This window comes from Callospermophilus lateralis, chromosome 11, assembly GCF_048772815.1.
Source record: "Callospermophilus lateralis isolate mCalLat2 chromosome 11, mCalLat2.hap1, whole genome shotgun sequence".
Taxonomy (NCBI): domain Eukaryota; kingdom Metazoa; phylum Chordata; class Mammalia; order Rodentia; family Sciuridae; genus Callospermophilus; species Callospermophilus lateralis.
The window spans coordinates 21,718,212-21,743,747 of record NC_135315.1 but is presented as its reverse complement, the minus strand read 5'-3'; the positions used below and the strand labels follow the sequence as shown (position 1 = coordinate 21,743,747).

Genomic DNA, 25,536 nt, shown 5'->3' with positions numbered 1-25,536 from the left:
CCCTAGCCCCTTTTTTAAATTTGATATGGTATCTGGCTAAGTTGCTGATGCTGTCCTCAAACTTGTGATCCTCCTGCTTCAGCCTCACAAGTCATTGAGATTACAGGCATGTCCCACCAAGCCCTGAACCTTAATAACATTTTTTTAATATTTATTTTTTTTAGCTTTAGATGGGTACAATATCTTTATTTTTATGTGGTACTGAGTATTAAACCCAATGCCTCATGCACAGTAGGCAAGCACTCTACCACTGAGCCACAACCCCAGCGCTTTAATAGCACTTTTATCACTCCAAAAAGAGCCCCTGTACCCATCAGCAGTTACTTCCCATTTCCCTCATATCCACACCCTGGTAACCACAAGTCTACTTTCTGCCTGTATAGCTTTGTCACTCCTGGATATTTCATATAAATTGAATCATACAATAGATAGTCTTTTGTAATTATTATATTGTTTTCAAGATTTACCCAGGTTATAGTGTGTGTTAGTACTTCATTTCTTTTTTTGGCAGAATAGTAGTCTCCTGTGGATAGTTGACATTTTATTTATCCATTTATCAGCTGATGGACATTTGAGTTGGTTCCACTTTTTGGCTATTATGAACAATGCTGCTCTGAACATTTATGTACAAGTCTTTTGTGGACTTATATCTCTTGGGTAGATACCTAGGAGTGGATTTGGTGGGTCATATGCTACCTGTGTTTAACCTTTTGAGGAATTACCAAAGCAGCTATACTATTTACATTCCCACCAGCCTTGTATGAAGATTCCAATTTCTCCATATCCTCAACTATACTTGTTATTTTCTGTCTTCTTTATTATAGACATCCTGTGATGTGTGCATACCTTGCATACCTTTCTTCTTCTTCTTTTTTTTTTTTTTTTTTTGGTGCTGGTGATTAAACCCAGGGCCTTGTGCATGCAAGGGAAGCACTCTACCAACTGATCTATATCCCCAGCCCATCCTTTATTATTCTTGAGATAGTACCTGGTGGAAGAGGAAGGGAAAGAAGCAAGACTGGGCAGAGTTTCTTGTGGTTTTTATTGGCTGTGATTTATTTTTACACACATATACACTATATATATATATATATATATATATATATATATATATATATATATATATATATATATAAAATTTGTTATTTGTAACCCATAATCCAAATGAATTTAAAATATCCTGTTGTGGATCTGTTTCTCATTTTTCTTCTCTCTGCTTTTTACTGCCTGTCTCACTGTCATAGAATCTCTGGGTTCACCACTGCCTATCTACTCCTTGTGTATCCTCTTCTCCCAGCTGTTGAAACAGGGTGTGGATCTGTGTACACACTGCTAAGGGGGTCATCTAGCCTTTTATCTTTGGCCTACCTCCCTCCCCGTTCCTTGGTGTGTTGCTTCTGCAGACAAAAGTGTTGTGGTGAACTCCGAGATCAACCTCTCTTGCCCCTTCATTGCTGGAGGTGGGAGACTTTCCACCCTGGGCAGTACTGGCCCTCTTGACACATTGCTCACCCCCCCCAATCCCGACCATCCATGCTCTTAGGCATTGGAAGTGATACCTAGGGGTCTTTGATCTCCATTTTCCCCTCTGTGTGTATGAAAATGGGTCTCGTCCCCAGGCCTGTGGGACCAACCCATCTGGGGTGCTGGGAATTAGATTTGGGGTGGGAAGTGGTGTAAGAGGGGCCTCTTGGCTTAGGAGTCATTTTTCTGAGAAGTGCCAATGCTTTAGGGAAGCGGCTTTTTCTCCACTCCTCCCCCAAAGCACGTTCTTTGCATCTTGACCTCAGGTAACCCACACTGAGGAAGGAGAGCCAGCTGCCTGCCTCTGCTGCATTGATATTTTGAGGTGGCACTGTGGACCCTTTCCCTGAGGATTCTGGGTGAGAGGCCCTCTGATACTCTGGGCTATGTCCCCAGCCTGGCTCTGCTATCCTGCCACCCCCAGCAGTGCCTGGGCCCTGCTCCCAGGCTGGCTTTGCCAGCCAGGCATGATGCCAGCTGTCTGCTCAGCTGGGTGCCACAGGAAAATCTCCGGTCACCCAGGTTAGGGAGCTCCATGGGGAATCCCATGTGCCTTCTCCTCAGTGCCCACTCACCTGTCTTTTCTCCTTTTGCAGCACCACAGGACATGGCCCCCCCAACTGCCTAGCTGGGGTCCGTCTAGGAGTGGCATCTCTTTTGGTGCCCTGAAGGCCAGCTCTGAACCTTCCCAGGAAAGTGACAGCTCACAGAACTGCTTCGCCAAAGGACCAGCTCTTGGGATATTCCCCAACCCACCTGGCCCCCCAGCTAGGGTGGGGGCTCCAGAAGGCTGAGATTGGTTTGTTGGACAGCAGCTCCAGGACAGAAGAGGGGGGTGGGCTGACCACCCAAACCCCCTCTGGGCCCAGGCCCCATGCCTCGAGGAGGGGCAGCCTGAAGCCCGACACAGCTCCCTGCCAGACTATCTGCCTGCCCTTCTGACTGTGGTCGCTTGGCATGGCCAGCAACAGCAGCTCCTGCCCAACACCTGGGGGTGGGCACCTCAATGGGTACCCGGTGCCTCCCTATGCCTTCTTCTTCCCTCCTATGCTGGGTGGACTCTCCCCACCAGGACCTCTGACCACTCTCCAGCACCAGCTTCCAGTTAGTGGATACAGCACACCATCCCCAGCCAGTAAGTCTGGGTGTCGGGGGAGGCTTTGTGGGAGGGAGATGTGGAGGGCAGCAGGCTCAGGGCTTGGGCTCTTGGCACATCTATTCTGCTGGGAGCGTAATGAGTGGCAAGGTCTTTTCCAGACCAGTGGGATTATGGTGTGGGGAGCTCAAGGATGAAAGTCCCACTGCCTGTAGGCTTGTTTGCAGTGTTTGACATTGAGGGTGGCAGAGAGATGAACCATGCTGTTCCCAGCTCCGTGGAATCCCTTGTGCCCCTCTCCTGTGCTATGCCATTGAGGGCCTTTATAAATAGTTCCAAGGACTGGACACAGAGGCTGGAGGTGAATAAACAAACCTCTCAACATTTGGTGGAAATGGCAGCTCTGTGGAGAGCTAGAGAGCTGTCCCTCACCTACGTGCCCCCATCCACTACTCTGAGGGAAAGGGCTTCTGAGTAAAGGCAGGTGGCTAGAGCCCTCTGCTCTACCCCACTAGCATCCCCCACTAGCACCCCGTTTCTTTTTGTGGGAGAGTGAGAGAGGGACTGGCAGTTGAGCCTGGTGGACAGGGTTAAGTATCCCAGGAGAGGGCGCTGGGATTGGACTCTGGCTTAGACACATGCATGGTCTTGGCAGGGTCTGTGTTTCTGCCTCCACCCTTTGCTGTGATGGTCACCCATTGGCTGGGTGGGGGTCTCAGTACTCTTCCCTGGCTGGCCAAGCCAGGTAGTGGGAGGTGGCGGCAGCTATGGCCAGCTGGCAGAGTCCAGGCCTGAGGCCTGCCAGGCCGCTTACAGTAACTCTGGCCCCCAGGGCCCAGCTGGGCGCCAGGCCAGGGTTGGGGAGGAGGGAGCCAGGCCTGGCCTGGGGTAGGAGTGGGTGGAAGCAGCAGAACAGGCCATGGACGGCTGGCTGGCTGGGCAGCTGCTGACCTGGGAAATGTGTCCCACCTCTCCTGGCCATCAGGGACTGAACACCCTGCCCTGGGTACCCACGGCCCCTCCCACAGCTATTGGCAAGCTGCCTGGCACCACTGCCTTATGTGCCTGGCTGGGCTGGGTTAGTGTCCCCTTCTCGATGTGGGGGCAGAACTCTCTCCCCGGAGCCAGGGAGTCTCTTTGTCCCTGGGGCAGGCCCTGGCTGGGCACCTCACTGCCCACACTGGCCGTCAGCCCACTGCCACCACTGCTTCCTGGATCGCCTCCTCTGGCTCCACCACAGCCCCCTCCCTCCAGGCCCCACCAGCCACCAGGAATAGGGACTCTATATCTCTGCTCCTCTAAAAGTTCCCTGTACTTTGTGCCCTGGGGCTAGGGGACAGACAGGTGCTGCCTCAGTTTCTTTTTGCTAACCCTTTCTGAAAGCTTCATCTTCTGTTTCTGCTCCTTCTTCTGTCTACCTCATATAGGAGGGTGAGGCAGATGGAGTCTGGGAACCCCAATTCTGGTCTGGTCTTTTAGTTTGTGTTGGTGACAGGAGAAAGACAGTCTTTGGGGTTCAGGGTTGCTGGGGATTGGGTGGGTGCATCTATGTGGAATATTTGCTGCATTTGAAGGGAGCAGGATTAATAGTCCAATCTCAGGTCATTGCAGCTGGAAGAACATCCACTTCTTGTCATGGAGGGATTTTTAAGGAGTAGAGGAGTTGGGATCCTGCAACCTGGTGCCTGTGGATAGCTTTTCCTTCCCCAGGTGATGGGAACACAGCCCTACCTGGGGCCTATATTCACTGGAGAGTTGGAGGTGGGGGCTAGGGCCTGGTCCTTGTCCTTGCCCATTCTCTGCAGACAGAGCAAATGCTTTGCCCTCCCCTGAGTGTTGCAAGCTTCTTCCTCTTTCTTAGAGGTGGGTGGGGAGGGATTCCTACCCTGGTAACCTTCTACCCCCAGGGTGGGGTACCCACATTTCGGGCAAATGTGGCCTTCTTTGGCTTTCTCCACCCAAGTTAAGCAATGCCCCCTTCCTGTCCCCTCCTCTGTGAGTCTGTTAGTTTCCCAGCTCCTCCCCCACTCCTAGTAAACAACAACAATTTCTCTTCCTATTTAGACCCCCAGCTTCTGAGCTTCCTTTTCTGAGATCAGAGGCATGGCTTTGGGTTTGAAGGCATTTCTTCCTTCTCCTGTAGGGGTGGAGGAGCCTGGTGATCAGAGCTCTTCAGCTCTGGGTAGGGAAGCAGGACTGATAAAGATGTCACATGTCTGTCTTGGAGATGGAGGCAGCTTAGCTTGCCCCTTGGGGGTGATGATGGGGATCAGGCTGTTCTAGGAGAGATGAGATTGGTGGCCTTCCATTCCTGAAGGGAGCAATGGTATACTCTGGTCCTCTGAGGAAAACTCACTGAGGATGCTGCCTTTTCTTGTTCCCCACTGAGCAAAGGTGTTCCTCTAATCCCTTTCAGCTCTCTACCCAGGTGGGGTGGAGGCAACACCTTAGGTGTGCTGGGTGTGCCCTTCAGAAACCAAGTGGCCTGTGGAAAGACAGAACTCCTCTTTGGGTCACTGCGGGGAGAGGTGGGCATTATCCTAATGCCTGCTGCATCCTCCCAGGGAGCCAGGTGGGAGGCCCCCAAGAGAGTATGAGACCTTCCTCTCCCCTTTGTGCTTGGCCTCTGAGGACTGGTGTTTACTGTGGCGGTTTGGGATGCTGTGTGCATTATGGAGGGTTTTAGGGGTGAAGGTCAAGGTTGATTTTTTGTGTTAAGAAGGAAATTAAGGGGCTGAGGATATAGCTCAGTTGGTAGAGTGCTTGCCTTTCATGCACAAGGCCATGGGTTCGATCCTCAGCACCAAAAAAAACAAACAAGAAGGGAATTAATGACTAGTGTGTATTTGGTGAAAGAGTTCCAGAGTTGAGTGTGTTTTGGGAGAATCAAATCCAGTGCTCCAGAGGGGGTGTTGGCTAGCTTGTTTATATGCCAGGGCTCAGGGCGGGACATGATTTATGGCATAGCTTGTGTGCTTAAGGGGGAAGTGATCTTTCGACTGTTGTGTTTGGGAGGAGAGGGTCTCTCTTTCTTATGCTTGTGTCATGGCTCTGCTCAGCTGAAAGGGAGAACTAATCTTCCTTTTTTGTTGCTTACCCCGGGAATTCCATGAGCCAAGGGGTCTGATTGGGGGCCATGGAGTGGGCATTGGAGCTTGTCGGTCAAAACTTGGACATACTATGTGTGATTACCTCTCAGAACATGTTTCCTCATTTATAAAACAGGGATATTACCAGAACCTACCTCAGAGGTCTGAGTTAGGCAAGATTGTCAAGGTATTGTATTCAGCTGTGTGTGGCACATGACTCTGTGCCATTGGACCTTCGTTGTTTGTAGGTGGGAGCTGGAGAGAAATGGAGGCTATGGAGTACCTGCTGTGGGTCAGGAACTTTATCTGGGTTTTACAAATCTTAATCCCTACAATTTTGGGAGAGGGAACTTACTCCCATTTACACAAGTAAAAACTTAAGGTATGGCAGAACCCAATCTGGAGGACTGTAAAGCCGGGCTGTTTCCCACCATCCAGATAGGCAGGTGTGGGGGAGACACTTCCTGGGTGGAGAGCCTGGAGGGAATTCTGTGCCAATGTTGACACTCCCTCCTGTTGTCCTATTGCTGAGGCCCGTGTCTCTGCTTTAGCTTTCCTGCCCCACCCCACCCCAGGGGGTGCAAGGAAGGCACCAAGCCACACCCCCTCTTCTCTGTTTTGGATTCTGAAGGCTGGAGGAAAGGGGAGATAAGATGCCAGCCCATCTCCATCCTGTCCTGGAAGTTGTGGCTACAATCTGTTCACACCCATCCCCACCTCCAGTCTGCCCGCTGCAGCCCACAAGAGTTTGCAGAGCTCAGTGGGCACCCTCCCCCCATCTTCAGACAGACACTGAAGGAACAGCATGTAAAAGCCACAGTTCCTATTCTTATTTTGTTTCAATTTGTGGGGTGGGTGCAGGGAAGTTCAAAGCAGTCAACAGAGGAGCCAGGGATGGGAGCCTGAAAGCGTGGCTCCAGATTTTCCATCTAGGAGTTTGCTGTGTGTCCAGAGACTGGGGAGTGTCCCCAGGGTTTGGGTGAGCCTGGACCTGAAGCACAGTGGAGGGGGCTATGCCTTCCTCTTTTCTACTTCCTCTCCTTTGCAGTCTGTGCATCCTCCCTCCCTTCTTCCCACTCCCAGACCAGGGGGAGGGGATGCTGCCTAGCAATGCCTTTTCTGGGGGTCCAAAATGCAGAGTCAACTGAGAGCCCTTGGGAGAGGGAATTGTCTGAATGAAAATGGGATCCCTCACCTTTAATCTTGCAGCATGGATAAAGCACAGGCTCTCTCAGTGCAGGTCCCTTCATGGAATGGCAGTAGAGGCTCGTGGAAGGAAGCCTCTCTTTCTCTTAGGGGAGTCAGGTTCTGAGGCATTGTGTCTACCTCATGCCAAGGGATATGTGCCCATGTGGATGTGCTAGTACAGGACCTGACAGCCCTGTGGAGGGTTGTATCTGTGGAAAGAGGAAGTAGTACCTTCTCCAAGTCATGCTGGGGTGGTACCTTCTTCTCCTCCATGGCCAGGATAGACTGGAGGTCATTCACATTCAGCTCTGGCTATATCAAATAGAGGTCTTCCTCTTCCTGAAGGTGACCTGAAACCCCTCTACCTTATCTTCCCCCAAGGGCAGAAGTCCTAAAATATAGTTCTTCCTGTGTGGCCTTGGGCAGGTCACCTAACCTCTCTCTGAGTCTGTTTTGTCCTTCTTGAAGAAAGACTCCTAGTTTGTCCCTGGCTGGACTAGTTGTTGTGAGGCCACAATGACCCACTTGCTGGTGATAGCTTCTGTGAGTTTCAAATACCTTCAAGACCAGTGATAACAAGGGGCAGGGTGGAGCTGGGCATTGTCTTGGGAGATGGCCACCCTGTATTCAGATCTGGCATCAGGCCTCATGATCTGTTTAATGTCCCCTCTAGTTGAAGGTGGGGACAGAAGGGAAGACACACTGCTTAGCACAAGTGGGAGCTGGTTCAGCCCACTCTTGCTCTGGGTTTGCTAAGCACAAAGCCCTGGAGGAGCTGGAGCTGGAAGAATGAAGCAGAGGAGGATGGGGTCCAAGCTTCCACACCCTGCTGCTGGCCAGAGCCTTACTTTTCTCCTCTTATTGCCCCAGGATACTGTGTTCTGCCTTGACCTGCTGCATGACCTTGCAGTTGCCCAGAACAGGCACCTCACCCCAGCTTTTCTTTTCTAGCTCTGGAAATCCTATCCATCCTTCAAGGAACATCTTGAATGCTGCCTCTTCCCCAAAATCTTCACAGATGTTCTCCTTTCCTTGCCACCCTCTTCCTCCCTCCCTCCTTTGAATGCCTGTGGCTCCTTAGTTTTTTCTTTCTTACAATACTCATCTCTTTACCAGTTACTTCTCCCTTTCCTACAGTGAGCTATAATCATTTGGGAGATCTTGCCCTGACCACAAGGGACAGTGTCAGGTCCCTTACCACTTTGCAGCTGTGAGCATAGAGCCTAGCACATAACTGGTGCCAAAGAGCTACATCATTGGACGGAAAGATACTAAGGGCACAGAAGTACTCTGTCCTCTTCTCCAGCAGCCTCATTCACTGCCAAGACTTGCATACCTATCCCAGCCCCCAGTATTCCTTCTGCAACTTTGACCTTCAGTGCTGTGCCCCAAACCCATCTATCTGCCCAGTAGCAGAAGGACTTCTCTATAGTGCTGTCTCAGGAACTTAGCTATTGTGTAAGCTATACCAGATACCCTTTCCCACTCCACCCCACCCCCATTGGTTCTTCCTGTAAAATATCTTGTGAATTCACCTTTCTCTGTCCCTCACCACTGCCAGTTTCTTATGCTAAGCTACCTTTGCCTTAGCCTGGACTCCTGAAGTAGCTTCTAAATGGTCATTCTTGCCATCATTTTTGGTGGTGCCAGGGATTGAACCCAGGGCCTTGTGCATGCTGGGCAAGCACTTTACCAACCCCACTCTAATTCATTCTTCACACAGTATGAATTTCTTCAGGTCTTGCTTCTTTGCTTGTAATCTTTTTATGACTTCTCCTTGCATTTAGGATAAAATCCAAAAGCCTTATTGAAACCTACATAGTCTGGTCTTAGTCCACTTTCCAGCCTGGTCTGATGCCTCTTTTTCCTCTTGAATTTCATCTGCATCCATCCTGTCTTCTGTCAGTTCCTTGAATGAATCATCAACTTCTTTACCTCCAGGACCTTTGCACAGGCTCTTTTATTGGAACTGTACTCCTTCCTGCTCTTTTCCTGATTTCTGAATTTCTAAAATGTCTCTGCTTTGAATTTTTCCTTGACCTTGACACCTTTCTTTCAGAGCACACTATACTTGTGACATAATTCTCTCTCTCTCTCTCTCTCTCTCTCTATATATATATATATATATATATATACACACACACACACCATATGTACATATAATGTTTTCATATTACACATTAGTAGATGTTACTCCAGAAGGTCTTCAGGATATCCACTTTATAAAAGACACTTAGAAAATACAATTCATATTGAGTTGCTTTGGTGGAAGCATGTGCTCTGGTGACAGAAACTTGCATCTTTACCCATTATATTAGTAGTGTGATCTTTTTTTAAAAAAAAATATTTATTTTTCAGTTTTTCGGTGGACACAACATCTTTATTTTATTTTTATGTGATGCTGAGGATCGAACCCAGTACCCCATGCATGCCAGGCGAGCGCATTACCGCTTGAGCCACATCCCCAGCCCCAGTAGTGTGATCTTGCAGGACTCACCTACTCTTGCTGAGATTTCAGTTTCTTTTTTTGGTGGTATTGGGGATCGTCGAACCAGTCTCATGCAAGCTAGGAAATGCTCTACCATTAAGCCACATCTCCAACCCAAAATTGTTTATTTTTAAAGCCTCTTGCAGTTGCTGTGAGAATTAAGTGACAACATATGTAAAGCACCTGGCTTCTAGAAGAATAACCTTGTGTTTTATGTAAATTCATCTCCTTTTTACAGAGCAGGGTAATAGGATACCCCTCCTCCAGGGGCATCCCCTTTTTCTAAGGACCTACCCAACCAAGGTCCTTCTTTCAAAGAAACAGACATCCTAGGCATCCTGAGGGCTTCCGGGAGGAAGTGGTCAGCTGGAAGACACCAGACCCTCCTTTTATCTCTCCAGGGCTGGACCATTTGGCTGTGAATCCTAGTTCCCTAGTGGGAGACACCCTGGGCGGGGCTTTGCTCACCGGAAGCACGCAGAGTGGGGAGGAGAACCCCTCTGCTTGTGTTTGTGCCAACAGTACTGCGCTGCCGCGTTGGGTTCCGGCGGGCGGGCTGGTGGCCGGAGTCACACATGATGTCACAGACCGTGACACAAGCCGGGTGTCTCATTCAGACACAGTAACCAAGTTGCACAATGTCACAACCGGGACACTAGGCACGCTGCATTCGTGGCTCTAATGCTTGCCCACAAGCACCACGGCCCAGCCCCACCTTCGGCCGTTCTCTGCGTGTCTGGGAGAGCTGGCCCGGTCGGGCCGGGCAGGGGACCGGCGGGCGAACCCTGCGGGCGGGCTGGCGAGCGGGTGATGTCACGGGCAGCGGTGGGTGGGTCACTTGGAGGTGAGGCGCCGCTAGGCGAGTTCAGCGAGAGTTCAGCCGCATTGCATTAGGCAAATGAGGCTGGGGCTGGGTGGGGGTGTGTGTTAGGGGGAGGACACGGGGACCACCCCACCTCCCCGGCCTCCGCAGCGTCTGCCCGGGGAATGACCAAAGCTGGGTGGGGGGGAGGCTGGGAGCCGGAACTCGGATGGGTGAGACGCCCGCGCCTCTTCCGCCCGCACCCCTCCTTTCCCCGTACCCTGCCTCCGTCTGTACTCGGCGTACTCCTCCTTTGGTTCGTTTTTCTCTTCCTTCCCCTCTTCTTCCCCTTCGAGGATCTCCCCACTCGCTCTTCACTCGTCTCCCTGTGTTTCGTCGTCTACAGTCTGACCCGCCCCAAAAGGGTTAAGCCAGGGGCGGTGCCTGATCGGGGCGGGGCAGAGGAGAGGAGGTGGGACCTGAGGGAGGGAGCTGTCGGCCGGGGGCGGGGGCTGGGGGGGCCGCGGCGCGCACTCGGGAGACCCATCTAGCCTCCCGCGGCCCGGCCTGGCGGAGGCGGGGCCGCTCGGGGTTCCCACCCCCACCCGGAATCCTCGCCCAGGAGAAGCCCGGGAGTCCCGGAGCGTTGGAGGAAGTGCTCGGAGACCCCCCCACCCCGCCTGCTCCTTACCGAACCCGCCTCCCGCCTGCGGACTTCGGGAGCCGTCCGACTCTTCCTCGGACACGGGAGACTTGAGATGGGAGCCCCCTCGAGGTGAAGCCGCCGAGTTCTCTGGCCTCCGCTGAGCGTCCCCTCCCAGGGACCCCAGTCTGCACACGCAACTTCCCGCTTTCCACCTGAGACTGGTGGAGGGACTGGTGGAGAGACCGGCGGACTTAGACGTTGGCACTTACGGACAAGGGCGCCCCCACTGCCCGGCTGCCCGGGTCGCCAGTCGGGGCAAGGGGACGTATTCCTTGTCCCCGCCTCAGCTCGGATGGCGCGGCCGGCTGAGTGAGGGGGCGGCACGCAGGACTTCCCCACCTGGACCTCTTGTTTTCAGGGGGGAAGATGTACGAGAGTGTGGAAGTGGGGGGGCTTGCCCCCACCCCTAACCCCTTCCTAGTGGTGGATTTTTATAACCAGAATCGGACCTGTTTGCTCCCGGAGAAGGGGCTCCCCGCCCCGGGTCCCTACTCCACTCCGCTCCGGACTCCGCTTTGGAATGGCTCAAACCACTGTATGTACCGGCCTCCGCTCTGCTATTGTAGGAGGTGTGGGTGGCGGTGGGGCTTCCACTTCTCCCCGGGGATGCAGGCCTGGGCACGGTAGGGGTCTTGTCCCTCCCCTTCACTTTCCCTTATCTCACTTCCACTTGAGTGCCCTAGCTGGACAATTGTCCCCAGTAACCCTGGGGTGCTGTTTCTGTTATAACCGGGCTGAGGAACTTTGAGGGTTCCTCCTTTCAAGGAAGCGTTCATTCACCTCTCTTGCACTTCTTCCAGGGGACTTGAAGCCCAGCCTCTTGCCCCCAGTTTATATCTTCTTGTTTGGAATCCCATAGCTTACCAGCAGGCTGGAGGGTGGGATAAAGGTGCTCCTGTGAGCTTGTCTGATCCCAGGGGGAGGGGCTATCTCCCCAGATCCCACCCCTGCTAAAGCCTGGGGGAGAGCCCCCTCCCGTGCACATCTGCTGACCCTAGCCCCCACTCTTGTGTCATCAGAGTGGGTATCAGGAGAGTGCTCCGTCTTTGGTGCTTCCAGTGGGGTGTGGCAGAAGGGGCTACTTCACCAGATCCTAGTCTACTGTCCTGACCCAACCCTTAGGTAGGGACCAATCTTAGGGAGGGGTATCTGGTTCATCTGGGGGTGATTTGGCCCCAGACACTGGCTGGCATCCCAAAGGATTCTTTCTCCAGGAATGGAAAGAAGAGGCTGCTCTGTTGGGAATAATCCTCCTTCCTCTAGTCCTAATCTGGGTTGAGTTTGTCTTTGTGGGTCTGGGGCTGTTCTGGAAATGAGGAATATGTTATTCTCTCCTAACCCTACTGGCCACCAAATCCTTTTGTTAGTCTAGGAAAAGAGGGCCAGGTGTCTTTTGCTGTCCCTAAGAGGGGCACTGATGAGAACCCTGATGTCCTGGCAGTTGAGTACCTTCACCAGTCAGGGTTTAGGCTGGAGAGGGAGGGGTTTGTGTATGCCAGGGTGAACACCTGTGTGTATTCATGCCCATCTGTGAGGTGGGCAAGAACAGGCGCTTGGGGGGTTATTGTTAGGTGACTCAGATTTCTTACCCTATCCATCTGTACTTGGCTCTTCCCAAGAGGTTCTCCCACCTTCTTAGACCTGCTGCCACTCTCTTGCCTGCCAGGGAGGAATGGAGGGGGTCTCTGGGGATCTGACAGATTAGAAAGATTAAATGGCAAAGGACTTACCCACCCTCCTGTAGCCCCTCTTGCTTCAGGAAGAGACCTGAGGTGGACAGATTGCTCACCTCTGCCCTCCCAGAGACTCCTCTACACCAGTCTTTCCTATCGTCCTGCCCCCTGACCTTTGCCTCTGGGGCTGAATCAGCTGTGAGGCTGCAGACCAGAAGGGAGGGGTGAGTGATAACCACTAGCTTTGAAAAAGAGGGAGGTGAAAGAGGTGACATTAGAACCCTTTCCATTATCCCAGCAGTGGAGGAAAAAGTCCCCTCTTTACATGCACACCCTCCACAGGGATAACTGGGGCAGGGCTGCCAGGCCCACTCCTTTCACTGCCTTCTCTAGAGCACTGGGGATCTGGGAGTCTGAGCCCTTGGGCTTCAGCCCCTGTCTCTTCCTTAGCCCATGGGGACAGCTCATCTCTTCCTGGCCCAGAACTAAAAGGGAGGAGGTTTGCAGAGTCCTACATGTGGCCAGTTTGGTGAGCCTGCTTCCCCCAACCACTGGATATGAGGAAGTGGAGACCTGCTTCATACTCAGCCTGGAGTGGGTTTGAGCTAGAGGCCTGGGTTCCAGTTCCCCTAGTCAGCGTGGGGTGTGTATATGGCAGCCATGGGGTATGAGTTTGCTCTGAGGCATGCCGGAAGAACCTGGAGTTGTGGTGGCCACTAGACCCTGTCTAGATTGCATAGGACCAATGTCACTCCTTGGTATGGTGAGGCTCTCTGGGGACTGGAGTCATTTTCCAGCCCCCTCATGGAGAATTCTCCACTCACCCCTTGCCTCCACCAAGGGTGGAAAAGAGCAGGTTTGTGTGGGAGGAGACCTACTGTATCCTGCAGGAACCTGGAGACCTTGATTCTCTCTCCGCAGCCCCCATTTCTGTGCCCTAGACAAGGGGTGCATAGGATGTGGCGCCCCATCTGTCCCCCACCAATCTCCGCAGCTCACGCCTCCGCCCGCTCCCAGACGTCCAAGAATGTGAAGCACGTGGATGCCCGTAGTGGGGGAGGGGAGAGATGCTTATCGAGCGGCCCGCTGGGCTCAGGGCTTTCTTTCCCTGGTTGGCTGGCTGTGCTACACCCAGAGCCACCCCCACCCTCTTCCCCGGTGTAAGCAGGGCGGTTGAGAGAGGGTCCTTCGCCCCCTCCCCAATTCTCCCCAGGGTTTGTGGAAGGGAGCTGTGGAGGAGAGGGCGCCAGCTGGATTGGGAGGGGTGCCGCTGGCCAGGGGCCCGGCTGATTTCCTGCTGATCTCCTCCAGGAAACCGGCCCCTTGCGCGAGCCTGCGAAAGGCTCTGGGGCGGCTCAGGGGCGTGGGGACTCCGAGTGCTCTGCGCGCCCGCCCAGGAGCGGGAACTGGGGAGGGGCACCCTGGCAGCAGTGGCGGGAGGGGACGCCGGGCTTCCTGGGCCAGTTCCAGCCCTCTACTGGGCGCTGGAACTTTGAGCTGAAAAGGTGTGGTCCTTCTTCTGCTTTAGTCCTGATTCAGGAAGAGGAGAGATTTGTGGGCTGGGGCCTCTCGGGAGGGAGGCCTGCAGGGAGAGGCCAGGGTAGTCCCTCCTGGGTGGTATCTTTCCCCTTCCCTCTAGTGTGCAGAAGTATAGCTGTGCTCTAATTCGTGCAGAAGCAGAGGGAGCCTGGAGTCCCCACACCTCTGCCTTGTCCCTCCTGCCTTGCTGGTTAGAAGCCTGGGGAGGTGGGGACTGTGCCCCAGGCTCTGGGTTCAAAGGGCAGAGCAGGAAACCTTGAGCTGGGTTATCTGGGTGACAGGTGGGGATATGTTGGGGTGGGGGTATAGCTAGACTGTATTGCAGCCTATAAGGTAGCCAGTCAAGCTGCTGTGGGATGGCTGAAAGGGGCTTCACCCAGCCTAAACTGTAGCCCCAGCCCTGGGTAAATTGTAAAAAGCACATTTTTTTTCAGCTCTATAAACAACCCCTGGACTTTGCCTTAGCTCCAAATTTCTATGAGCCTTTGCCCCTCTGGTGTGTCCCTGACTGGCTGCTCCTCATCCTGGTATCCTGTGCCTTCCTCTGCTCCCCCTTCCTATCTGTACCCCAGAGCTCCCTCAGTTCTCTCCTCCTCCAGTCTGGTTCATTTTAGAGGGCGGGCTTAGGGCAAAGGATGGGTTAGAAGGGGAGGGGAGGTCAAAGCTTTCTTCCCCTGCCTGTTGGAATGCTGACCAGGATTCTAGGCCACAACCCCCCCACCTCCTTGTCCTTGATGCCCCCCCTCCCCAGTCCGGATTGTCTATTGTTACTGCTTTTACATCTTGGAAAAAGTTAGCACAACAAAGGGCTCCTTTGTTGCTCACCCCTCTGCCTCCTGGCCTCACCCAGGCCCCCCAAACCCCCCCCCCCAGCAGCTGTTCATTGGCCTCCCTGCCTGTCTGATTTGCTTGTCTGGCTTGGGGAGAATGAGATGGGGGGAAAAACAGGCCAGGACAATTTGGTGTTGGGGTGAAGAGCAGAAGGCTGGGGGTGTAGTCCCTTCACTGCAGGTTGCTCTCTGGGCAGGAAAGAGAATATGGGCTACAGCAGTACTGGTCAGCTGGGCTGACCAGGAAAGTGGTGCCCAGGCCTTACTAAGAGCCAGGAAAGCCTGCCAAGGTTGTTGGCCTGCTTCCCTGTCATCAACTGCCTGGCATCCCCTGGTATGTTTGCAGGTAAGGGGGGAGGGTGCTGCAGCCCCCTTGTCCCCACACGTCCTTTCTCTGTTCCTGGACTTTGGGGCCATAGGACTCATGTCTGTAAGGTACTTGGACCAGGAGCTGGGGGTACTTTAAATGCCAGTTTCTTATATGCTAGAGTATAGAGTGGAGCTTGATTGGGGTGTGTGCAGAAACATATCCCTAGGGAAGCATCCTTACTCATCTTTGGCCCCAAAGAAGTGGATGTGGCAGACCTCAGGAGGACACTGGATGGCCCCTTGGGGATCGAGGATTACCTGTGTTGTAGTTCTTATCCAGCACACTACACCCCCAGTTGCCCAGGCTCTAGACATAGACATCCCCCACCCAGGCCAATCCTGTTTGGCCTGGGGTGATGGGCATGGAGCCAGGCACTAGGGAGATTTGGCCAGTGGGGGCTGCCCATGCTGGCTGGGTCACCCCTCCTGGCTGCCCTCTTGGAGCCGAATAACAGAAGGAGAGGGGGTAGTAACCCGGACATAGTATTGAGGCCAGACAGACAGAGCATTGATGGGAACAGACCCCTTTTGTCATGATGCTTCCCCCCAGACATCGGGCACCCAGAGTGATGGGTTCCTGGGGCCATAGGAACTCTTTTCCTGTCTTCAAGGGATCTCCCTAAATATCTCTAGGAGGCCTAGCTTGCTTTACCCCAATATTTGTGATTCTTCTTTGCACACCCTGCCTTGAGTCCCTGGCCAGGGGATTGTTTGGGTGGAGGAGGGGCTGTGGTTGCTGGCAGAAGGGGTGGAGGGGGGAGCGGAAGCTGAGGGGGCTGAGGGAGTGGCCGGCTTTGAATATCCTGTTGACCCCAGTTTCCTCTGCCCCCAGCTTATGTCCTCTTCTCTCCCTCCCTCATCAGGCCTTAACTCCTTCCTACCTCTGGGGAAACCAAGCCAAGATGCCTGGAGGCCCCAGCTTTGGAACTGGGCTGCTCCTGCTCCCCACCCCACAAAACAGCCATACACACACACACACACACACATACACATCTCTGATGATTTATAATCTGATCTTTCTGGTGTCAAAGGTGGGGTCCTGGAAAAGTAGTCAGGAGTGATGGGGGAAATAGAGGTGTCATGGCAGCCTCCTTCCTCAGGGGAAGGCTGAGAGTGCCAGCTTTCCTGAGACTGTCCCTGCCCCAGGCTTTGAATCCTGCTGCAATGGTGAGCATAGGCTCCTGGATGGGACCAGGAGGCAGGGTGGGGCAAGGTCTCTAACTGCTCTCTTCTCTTTTCTAGCCATTGAGACCCAGAGCAGCAGTTCCGAAGAGATAGTGCCCAGCCCTCCCTCGCCACCCCCTCTGCCTCGCATCTACAAGCCTTGCTTTGTCTGTCAAGACAAATCCTCAGGCTACCACTATGGGGTCAGCGCCTGTGAGGGCTGCAAGGTGAGTTGAGGAGTCATGGGGAAGGGCAGTCTTGATTAGATAAATGGGATGTCCCCAAAGATGTTGCTCTTGAGACTTGATAGCAGCAGTGGAGGCGTAGGGAACACCTGCAATAGACCCTCCTCCTTGATGCCAGGGCTCCCCGAAACCAGTGGTGCCCTCCTGCCTGAGCTGCTTTCCCCATCTCCATCCTCCTGCTGGCAGGGCAAACATTGCTCTGCCACCGCTGCCCAGGTTACCATGGTGAGCTGGCTGCCGACAGGCTCTTGGCTGGGGACCCAGGAGACCTGCCCCTGGCGGCCCTGTCTGAACCTCACCATGGCAGCCAGGCAGAAGGCATTTGGGAGCAGGCACCCTGCCTTGGCCTCCCCTTCAGGCACCCAGTCTGTGGTGTGGGCTCCTCATGTCTGGCTGGCCCCACCCATACCTTAGACTCCAGGTTAGATGTAGCTGTACCTTCCCAGCAGTTCCTCTCCCTGTGAGTCTCGTACTGGGTTCTTCTTCCAGAAGTAGGGCTTACAAACTGCACAGCTTCGGGGCTGTGTTTGACTCTGGGTCACAGCCTAGAGTAGCTGATCCCAGGTATGAGACTCAGGTCAACAGCAAAGCCAGGCCTCAGACTGTGTGTCTTCTTGTCCTGTCTGATTGTTCCTGGCTTCTTCCTACCTAGTCTGACTGACTGACTCTATCTGGGTGAACATGTGTATCAGTCTGGTTAGTGAACCTGTCTCGCTGCCTTCTCCCAAGTCTGTGTGATTATGAGTGTGTGCTTCTCATCTTCTTGGCTTCTTCCTTCTTCTCATCTCTTTCTGTGTTCTGAGTGCTGGGCTGTGGGTTCCAAATCTCTGCCTCTTTCCCATCCAGGCCCATGTGTTCCTATTCCTGACTCATCAGCAGCCTTGAGGTCCTGTCCCCTCAAGGGAGGAGTCGTTTATGTGGGTATAGGTTGGGAGAAGACTCCTGCCCACGCTGCAGGATTGAGGCGGGTCCTGGGATTCTCCTGAGGAGTCTCCTTCTCCTAGGTGAATCATCTACCCACCTTTTCTGGCCTGTTCAAGGCTCAATGGGCAAAGGCTTGGGGGCAGCAGCTGCTGGCAATCTTCCCCAAACTGAGACTCCATGCTGGGCACTGCTCCCACTGAGGGTGCGGATGACCTGACTCCCTGCCCTCCATACCCAGGGCTTCTTCCGCCGCAGTATCCAGAAGAACATGGTGTACACGTGTCACCGGGACAAGAACTGCATCATCAACAAGGTGACCCGGAACCGCTGCCAGTACTGCCGGCTGCAGAAGTGCTTCGAAGTGGGCATGTCCAAGGAGTGTGAGTGCCACAGGGCTAGGGGCCAAGCCCCACCCCAGGTGGGGCCAAGGTGCTCTTGAAGGCCAGTGGAGCAGGGCCATGTGGATGTGTGTGCACATGCGTAGACATGCGTGCTATGGCATGCAGGCTCGTGGTTAAGAATGGTTTGTGTATAGCTGCAAGGGTCTGTTTGTGGTGCCAGCTGGCTGTGTGTCCAAGTGTGGGTCAGTGCTCAAGCCCAGTGTGCATATAACTATTCCATTTGCACGTCCAACTGTAGTATTTGTACAATCGTGCATGTGTATCTGCTCCCAGGATAGCTTTCTCCCAGGCCCTGCTTGGTGTTAGGGTGGGGCTCAGAGGCATACCTGATTATGCATTTTTGGGAGGGGCCCTAACTCTGGGAGGTGCTAGGTTGGTATTTCTGTATGGAGTGGGAGCTGGTACAAGGATCCGAAGCCATTGTCTAGGTAAGCCTGGGACCTGGAGTAGGAAGAGAATTAGAGCTTCTCAGATCCCAAAGGAACAGGGGTTTCCAGTTTGGGCTCAGCTGAGGCCCAAAGGAGGGAGGGAGGGGAAGGCTGGACAGGGAGACCCTCTTGTGTTGAATCATGGGTGTTGCCGTGGTGACCGGTGATTGATGATGTCAGAGATAAATGACGCTGACAGACGCCTCCTTGTCTGCGTGGCCGTTGCTATGGAGCTTGAGCCTTGGGGGATGGAGTGGGGGAGGGGGACACAGGACCCCCTAGCCCTTTGTGGGGAGGGTAGTGAGGAGGGAAGTGGAGTGGGGGTTTAGGGATGAGGTGGTTCTGACTGATGCACCAGGAGCCCTAGACAGGAACAGAGGGGACCTGGAGTATCCTGCCATCTCCTGCCTCAGGAGGCTGGGCGAGCTTGGTTTTGAGCTCAGGAAGTGGTGCTCCCTGCTGTAGAGTGGGTGACAACTTGGGACCTGCAAGTCTGAGACCATCCCAGAAGGGCTGTCACCTCCTCCTCCCTCAGGCCACCTTCCGCTCTTTTCACTTTTTCACTGCTGAAGGACCAGTATGGGGACCCCCTCTCCCTCCCACTGACAGCTCCCCGTCGCTCCCTCCTTCCCCTCTCCCGGCTGCTCTGTGCCCCGGAGCTGAGCAGCTGCCATTTCAATAGAATTAAAGCTTCCGAATGATAAACGTCTTGTCACAGCTGCAATTTTCTCTTCCCAAATTATCCCCCCACTCTCCCTCTCCCTCTCCCTCCTCTCCCCTGCACTTTATTGAATTTGCAGAATCGACATGAGTGATCTCCAAATTATGCCAGCTCCCCCCACTGCTGCCCCCTTCCTGGGCCCCCACCCCCACCCTCCCTTCCTCCCTCGTCAGCAGCCACCACCACCGGTCCTGTGAGTGATTGTGTGTCTGGGATAATCGGCTGGTAACGACCCCATCGCTTCTTTAAAGCCGAGTGGTGTGTGCGGCTCAGCGCCCCCCGGTGATTTGTCAGTTCCCCAGCTAATGGACCGAGAGAGTCACCCGCCTAGCCCCCAACTCAGAGGCTGGGGAGCCCTAGTACTCCCCACCTGCTCAAGGAGTTACTCTGAGCCTCTTAGTACTAGGGATCTCCAGGGAGACTGCCGGGAGGCTGGGTGCCGAGGAAGGTCCTTCTTAGGGGGACGCTGGCAAGCAAGGTACAGAGGAGGAAGATGTGTCCTGCAGGTCCCAGCCCTGCTCTCACTCCCGAGTGTAGGCTGAAGGGGGTGCTTGGAAGGACAGCGTGTCACTGGCTGGCTGTGGGGCCTGTGTGGGGATGGGTGGGGGCATAGCTGTGGTCATGGGGCAAGATAAGGCTAGAGCGTAGGGGATGCCTTTCCTGTCCGAGCGTGCATCGCGTGTCTTGTGTGTTCGTGACAGCCAGGGTGACCTCAGCAGCTCTGTATGGTGGGAAGTGCTAGACCTGCGGTGGCCGCTGCTACAACAGCTCTCTAAGCCGCCCCTTGCCCTCCACAGCTGTGAGGAACGACCGAAACAAGAAGAAGAAGGAGGCGCCCAAACCCGAGTGCTCCGAGAGCTACACCTTGACGCCGGAGGTCGGGGAGCTCATTGAGAAGGTGCGCAAAGCGCACCAGGAAACCTTCCCTGCCCTCTGCCAGCTGGGCAAATATACCACGGTATGTGCCCCCTGGAATTGGGGGTGGGGAGCGCCCTGCAGGATGTCGCTTCTGGTATGCTTTCCCCCTCACGCCTGGCCGGGAGCCTGGCCGGGAGCCTGGCCGGATCTCCTTATCTCCCTTCTCCCCTCTGCTGCCACTGCCTCCAAGGAGCTCTCAGGAAGTGGAGGCTGGCTGGAGGGCAGGTCAGGGAGCCAGGCTGAGCATGGGTGCCACTAAGGAGGCCCTTACTCTCCTCCCTCTCCCAGAACAACAGCTCAGAACAGCGTGTATCTCTGGACATTGACCTCTGGGACAAGTTCAGTGAACTCTCCACCAAGTGCATCATTAAGACTGTGGAGTTCGCCAAGCAGCTGCCCGGTTTTACCACCCTCACCATTGCCGACCAGATCACCCTCCTCAAGGCTGCCTGCCTGGACATCCTGGTGAGGGTCTGCCCCCCACTGTCCTGGGCACTGCCCTGTTCTTGGGGGATGTCCTCTCAGCTAAATAGTTGCTCTTCTGAATGTCCATATTGAATTGACCTGTCCAAATGCCCACCACCTAAATATCCACCTTTCCTCCCCCATGTGTCCACCTGCCCACTCATTTGCCTGTGCATCTGTCCGCACAGCCACTCAGCAGCTAGTGTGTATGCATTCACCCAGTCACCTTGCTCATAGTAAGATTCACCTACACCCATCTGGCCAATCCTTGAGCTGTGTCGGGAGCCCGAGGTGGATACACCACTGTACCCTCTCCTGAGAACCTCCCAGTGGAGGAGGCCACAATGAGTAAACAGAGGATACAAAATTGCTAAGTGCTACCCAGAGGGAAGGGGAGGCTGTGTCCTCCCCATCAGAGAGGGTTGTGACTCCCTGGCCACCAGGGAAAATGTCTGAAAGGAGTGCCCTCTAGAAGTTGATAGAAGGGACAGGTGAGAGGGCGTCCCCTTTCCAGGAGCAAAAAAGGCCTGCTGCTGGGAGACCAGTTCCCTTTCAGACATGTCCAGGGTGAGGCACCTGGGATTTGGTGAGGCTAGTGGGTGGTAGGCAGAGAGCGTGCTGTCCATGCGCAGCCACCCATCTCCATGCCCAGATGTGGAAGGCACCATCAGGGTGCACCTGGTTCAAGTCAGGACACCTCGACTGAACTTTGTCCTGTGAACTGTGGACACAGATCTTCCTAGTTCCTTGTCTCCTGGAAATTTGTGTCCCTCTGATTCTCTGTGGAGGCAAGATGACCTAGATCTGCACTGCCCAATACAGTAGCCACTTGCTCTGTGTGGCTATTTAAATTTAAATTAATTACAGTTAGGCTCAGGCCAGTTTCTCAGTTGCATTACTCACATCTCAATACTCAGTAGCCGCATAGGTCTGGTGGCTACTGTGCAGGATGGTGCAGAGAGAAGCTTTCCATCATTGTAGAAAAATTCTGTCAGACAGCACTGCTCTGGCTGCCTGCCAGGTGGTCCTCTGGGGAATGCTGGTTCTGTGTGCCAGGGGTAGATGGAGCTTGAGTCCCTGAACTTGTGCCTCTCTGCACCCAGATCCTACGGATCTGCACGCGGTACACGCCCGAACAGGACACAATGACCTTCTCGGACGGGCTGACCCTGAACCGGACCCAGATGCACAACGCTGGCTTCGGCCCCCTCACCGACCTGGTCTTTGCCTTTGCCAACCAGCTGCTGCCCCTGGAGATGGATGATGCTGAGACTGGGCTGCTCAGTGCCATCTGCCTCATCTGTGGAGGTGGGCAGGGGCCCGGGTGTGGGGACCAGGTCCAGGGTGGGAGTGCAGGCCTTGGAGCCTTTGCAGAAAACTTAGACATCATCTGCCATGTCCCTCTGAGAGAGGGACACTGAGGCCTTGAGGGGCAGCAAGACAGCAGTGTCAAGGGCCTGAACCCTGAAGCCCTATTTCTTCTAGGGAGTTCAAGAATGAGGACTGGAGGGTCAGTCTGCCCAGGTTCAAGTCCTGGGCAGCTGTGTGACCTTGAGCAGGTTACTGATTTTTTAATGTTTATTTTTAAATTTTAACTTTTGGTTGTTGAGCTTTTCCGAGCCTGCTTCAGAGCCTCTGTTTCTGTCAAATGGGGTCAATAACAGTCGGTCTACCTCATGAAGTCGAGGTGGGGTTAACGAGATTTTCAATAAGGCAGAGTGTGCCTGCAGTAAGACCCGGTTCATGTTGATTGCTGTCACCATCGTGTGTGATTTCTGCTGCATTGTGCCTGGTGGGATTGGGAGCCTGCTGGGAATCCTCCCTCTGCTTGACAGTGGTGCTGCCTGTTTAGGGGTCCCAGACCCACAAAAGGGGCTGGTAGGGAGGGCTTTGGTAACTCTGGTCCTAACTCCTCTTTGCTTACATTTAAGGGCCTCTGTTCCCACTGGGCGCTCAGAGACCCCCTGTCTTGTGGGGAGGTCTGAGGTACCCTCTGGGCTGCCCTAACTGTGGCCTGTTCAGACATGCCCCCCAGTGGCCGATACTGGGAATGCAGTTGTGTGCTAGTTGAGGGCATCTGCTCAGGGGACAGTTCTGTGCTTCTCAGACCGGCAGGACCTGGAGCAGCCTGACAGGGTAGACATGCTGCAGGAACCACTGCTTGAGGCGCTGAAGGTCTATGTGCGGAAACGGAGGCCCAGCCGTCCCCACATGTTCCCCAAGATGCTGATGAAGATCACAGACCTGCGAAGCATCAGCGCCAAAGGTGAGGCTCCCTGACCTAGAAGGGGTGGCCCCTCCACCTAGCCTGGGACCTACTATTCATGCCCAGGGTCTGGCCCCCAACAGCTTGGCTGGCAACAGCTCACCCTGCCCAGACAATGTGCTGCTCATCTGGATCCACCTGTCCCTGTCCCTGTCTACGCTACACTTCCCTGAAAGCTCTCTGGCCAGATGCCTTTGCATGGTAGTTCAGGGCACGGCTCTGGAACTAGACCCATGGGTGTTGTCCATGAGCCAGAAACTAGCAGCTCTGGACCTCAGTTTCCCATCTGAGGAGTGGGGATGGTGATAGTGGTGATAGTGTCTGGAGGTGGGAGTGGGATAATCAGCAGGCCCAATGTCAAACCCAGGTAGGCAGTCTGACCCTAGAGCCCAAACTTGGTACCACTTTGCCCCATTGCCACAAGCCCCTGGACATGGGGTCTAGGAGAGCTGTTATGTGTCAAATAACTAAGTCCCAAGTATAGTGTGTGGTGGGTGCTACATTCCTGTATTGTCCTCCCGCCTCCCATGGCCCTCCCACCCTTGTTGGCCAGGGTGGGGCATATTGACCTCCACCTTCCTTTCCTGCAGGGGCCGAGCGAGTGATCACGCTGAAGATGGAGATACCAGGCTCCATGCCACCTCTCATCCAGGAAATGCTGGAGAATTCAGAGGGCTTGGACACTCTGAGCGGACAGCCGGGGGGCGGGGGACGGGATGGGGGTGGCTTGGCGCCCCCGCCAGGCAGCTGTAGCCCCAGCCTCAGCCCCAGCTCCAACAGAAGCAGCCCAGCCACCCACTCGCCGTGACCACTGCACCACTTGGACACAGCCCTGGCCCATGCCCCGGCTTTCTCTGCCTCCTACCAACCAAGCAACCCTGCCCGCCCTGCCCCCACCGGCCTCCCAGACAGAACTGGGGACCTTCCCAGGGGACAGGAGGGAGGAGGCAGCAACTCTCTGGACAAAGGCCTGGGCCCGCGATGGACTGCCCTCTCTGCAGCCTGGGCTGACGTCGGGGGCCAGGCAGTGAGCCAAGCGAGGACCTGGGCCTGGACCTTGCGTTTGTCAAGACAGCCCTGCCCGCCTCGCCACATCTTCATCACCAGCAACGCCGGGACCTGGCTCCCCATCCTCCGAACTCAAGCCATTGCTCCCCGGTTGGGGAACCTCCCCCCGCCTCGGTTGGTGACAAAGGGGTGGCCGGGGTGGGGGGTTCCCCCTGTATATACCCTGCCATACCAACACCCAGGTATTAATTCTCGCTGGTTTTGTTTTTAATTTTTTTTGTTTTGATTTTTTAATAAGAATTTTCATTTTAAGCACATTTATACTGAAGGAATTTGTGCTGTGTATCGGGGGGAGCTGGATCCAGAGCTGGAGGTGGGTGGGTCCTGGGGGAGGGAAGTGGCTCAGAAGGGCTCCCGCTCGCTCTCCCTCTGCGTCCCTGTCCCTCCAGCCCTCCTCCTCAGCCTTCTCCTCTTCAGTTTTCTCTTTAATACTGTGAAGTACTAACTTTCCGTGGCCTGTCTTCCCCTCTGTGCTGGGGGAGCAGCCAGCCCCTTCCTCCCTCTTCCTAACCACTGGGTGTGGACAGTTTCGGGTAACCCTTGGAAGGAGGGGTCCTGGCCTTTGGCATCTGCCTCCACTCAATGACAAGTGGGGTAGGGGGAAGAACTGGGGTCCCTGGGGACATGTAGAGTGCTTCTCTACAATGTCTCTGCCTGTCAGGGCCCAAATCATCCGAGCCCCCAGCCCCATTGTGAAGGGGCCAGCCAGGGGTTCTGAGCTGCCTCTGCCCCCAGCCTCACAGCCACCAGCACCCCAAGGGGTCCCTGGACACACACACACACACACACACACACACAGAGTTGATGGGCTGACACACTTAGCCTGAGTTCCTCCATTTCCCTGGCCTATCCCCCAATCCTGGCTTGCCCCACACCCATGCCCCCTTCTTTTCCCGCAGGACGGGTGTTTGGGGGGGGTCCCCTTTCCTTACCCCTGCACCTCTGGGCTGGGGGAGCTGGCTCTGCCCTGCCCTCCTGGCCCCAGGGCTGGGGTCCCATCCCCCAGAGCCCACTGGCGCACCTATTACTGTTGGACTTTCCACTGAGATCTACTGGATAAAGAATAAAGTTATATTTATTCTACACCTGCCTCGGCTTCGCTGCCTCCACTCCCTTCCCTTGGTGTCCAGGTAGGGGGCTTGGGAGGGGGGCTTCCTGACAGGCTTTTGGCCCCTGCTGTCAGGCACAGGCACGGGGGTGGGGGGCCACAAGGGTTAGGCCTGTGTGCTGCTCGAAGCTGTCCTTCCAACAGGGTGAGGTTCTTTGGAGACTCTGATGGAGGAGACAGCTCCCTGCAGTCAGGGAGCCCCCAGGCTGGGAGTGGGGAGGGGAGAGGAGGAAAGACTTCCCCAGCCCTCAGGAACCTCCAATCCGAGGGAGGAAGCCAGTCCCTGGTCCATGGAGAACCAGAGGCTGAGCTTGGATCTCAGAGGAGATCTCTTTTGGAAGTGACCACAGACTTGATCTTTATGGCAGGAGTGGCAGGTGGCATAGGGGTGGGGGTCAGGCCTTATGTCAACCTATAAGAACATGAGATTGGGGTAAAAGTTCAGGCAGTCAGCCCACCCATCCCTCTGCCTTCAGGAAGGACTGTCCAGTCCTCCCCTATCTACCTGAAGCCCATTTGTGGGC

General features: G+C 54.6%; 1 protein-coding gene across 2 annotated transcripts in view; it reads left to right on the top strand.

Moving 5' to 3' along the window:
* Rara (retinoic acid receptor alpha) overlaps positions 1-24,951 on the top strand; it is a 34,871-nt gene extending 9,920 nt beyond the window's left edge. The window contains exons 2-9 of one of the 2 annotated variants that reach the window (XM_076869217.2): positions 2,121-2,659; positions 16,547-16,695; positions 17,876-18,017; positions 19,985-20,145; positions 20,394-20,570; positions 21,674-21,878; positions 22,678-22,836; positions 23,427-24,951. In XM_076869217.2, coding sequence (XP_076725332.1) covers positions 2,482-2,659; positions 16,547-16,695; positions 17,876-18,017; positions 19,985-20,145; positions 20,394-20,570; positions 21,674-21,878; positions 22,678-22,836; positions 23,427-23,644 — 1,389 coding nt within the window. In that variant the 5' untranslated portion in view covers positions 2,121-2,481 and the 3' untranslated portion in view covers positions 23,645-24,951. Of the gene's footprint in view, positions 1-2,120; positions 2,660-10,721; positions 11,429-16,546; positions 16,696-17,875; positions 18,018-19,984; positions 20,146-20,393; positions 20,571-21,673; positions 21,879-22,677; positions 22,837-23,426 lie in introns of those variants that run through there. The other variant, XM_076869218.2, reaches the window with a different exon arrangement.
* The last annotated feature ends 585 nt before the right edge of the window (positions 24,952-25,536 follow it).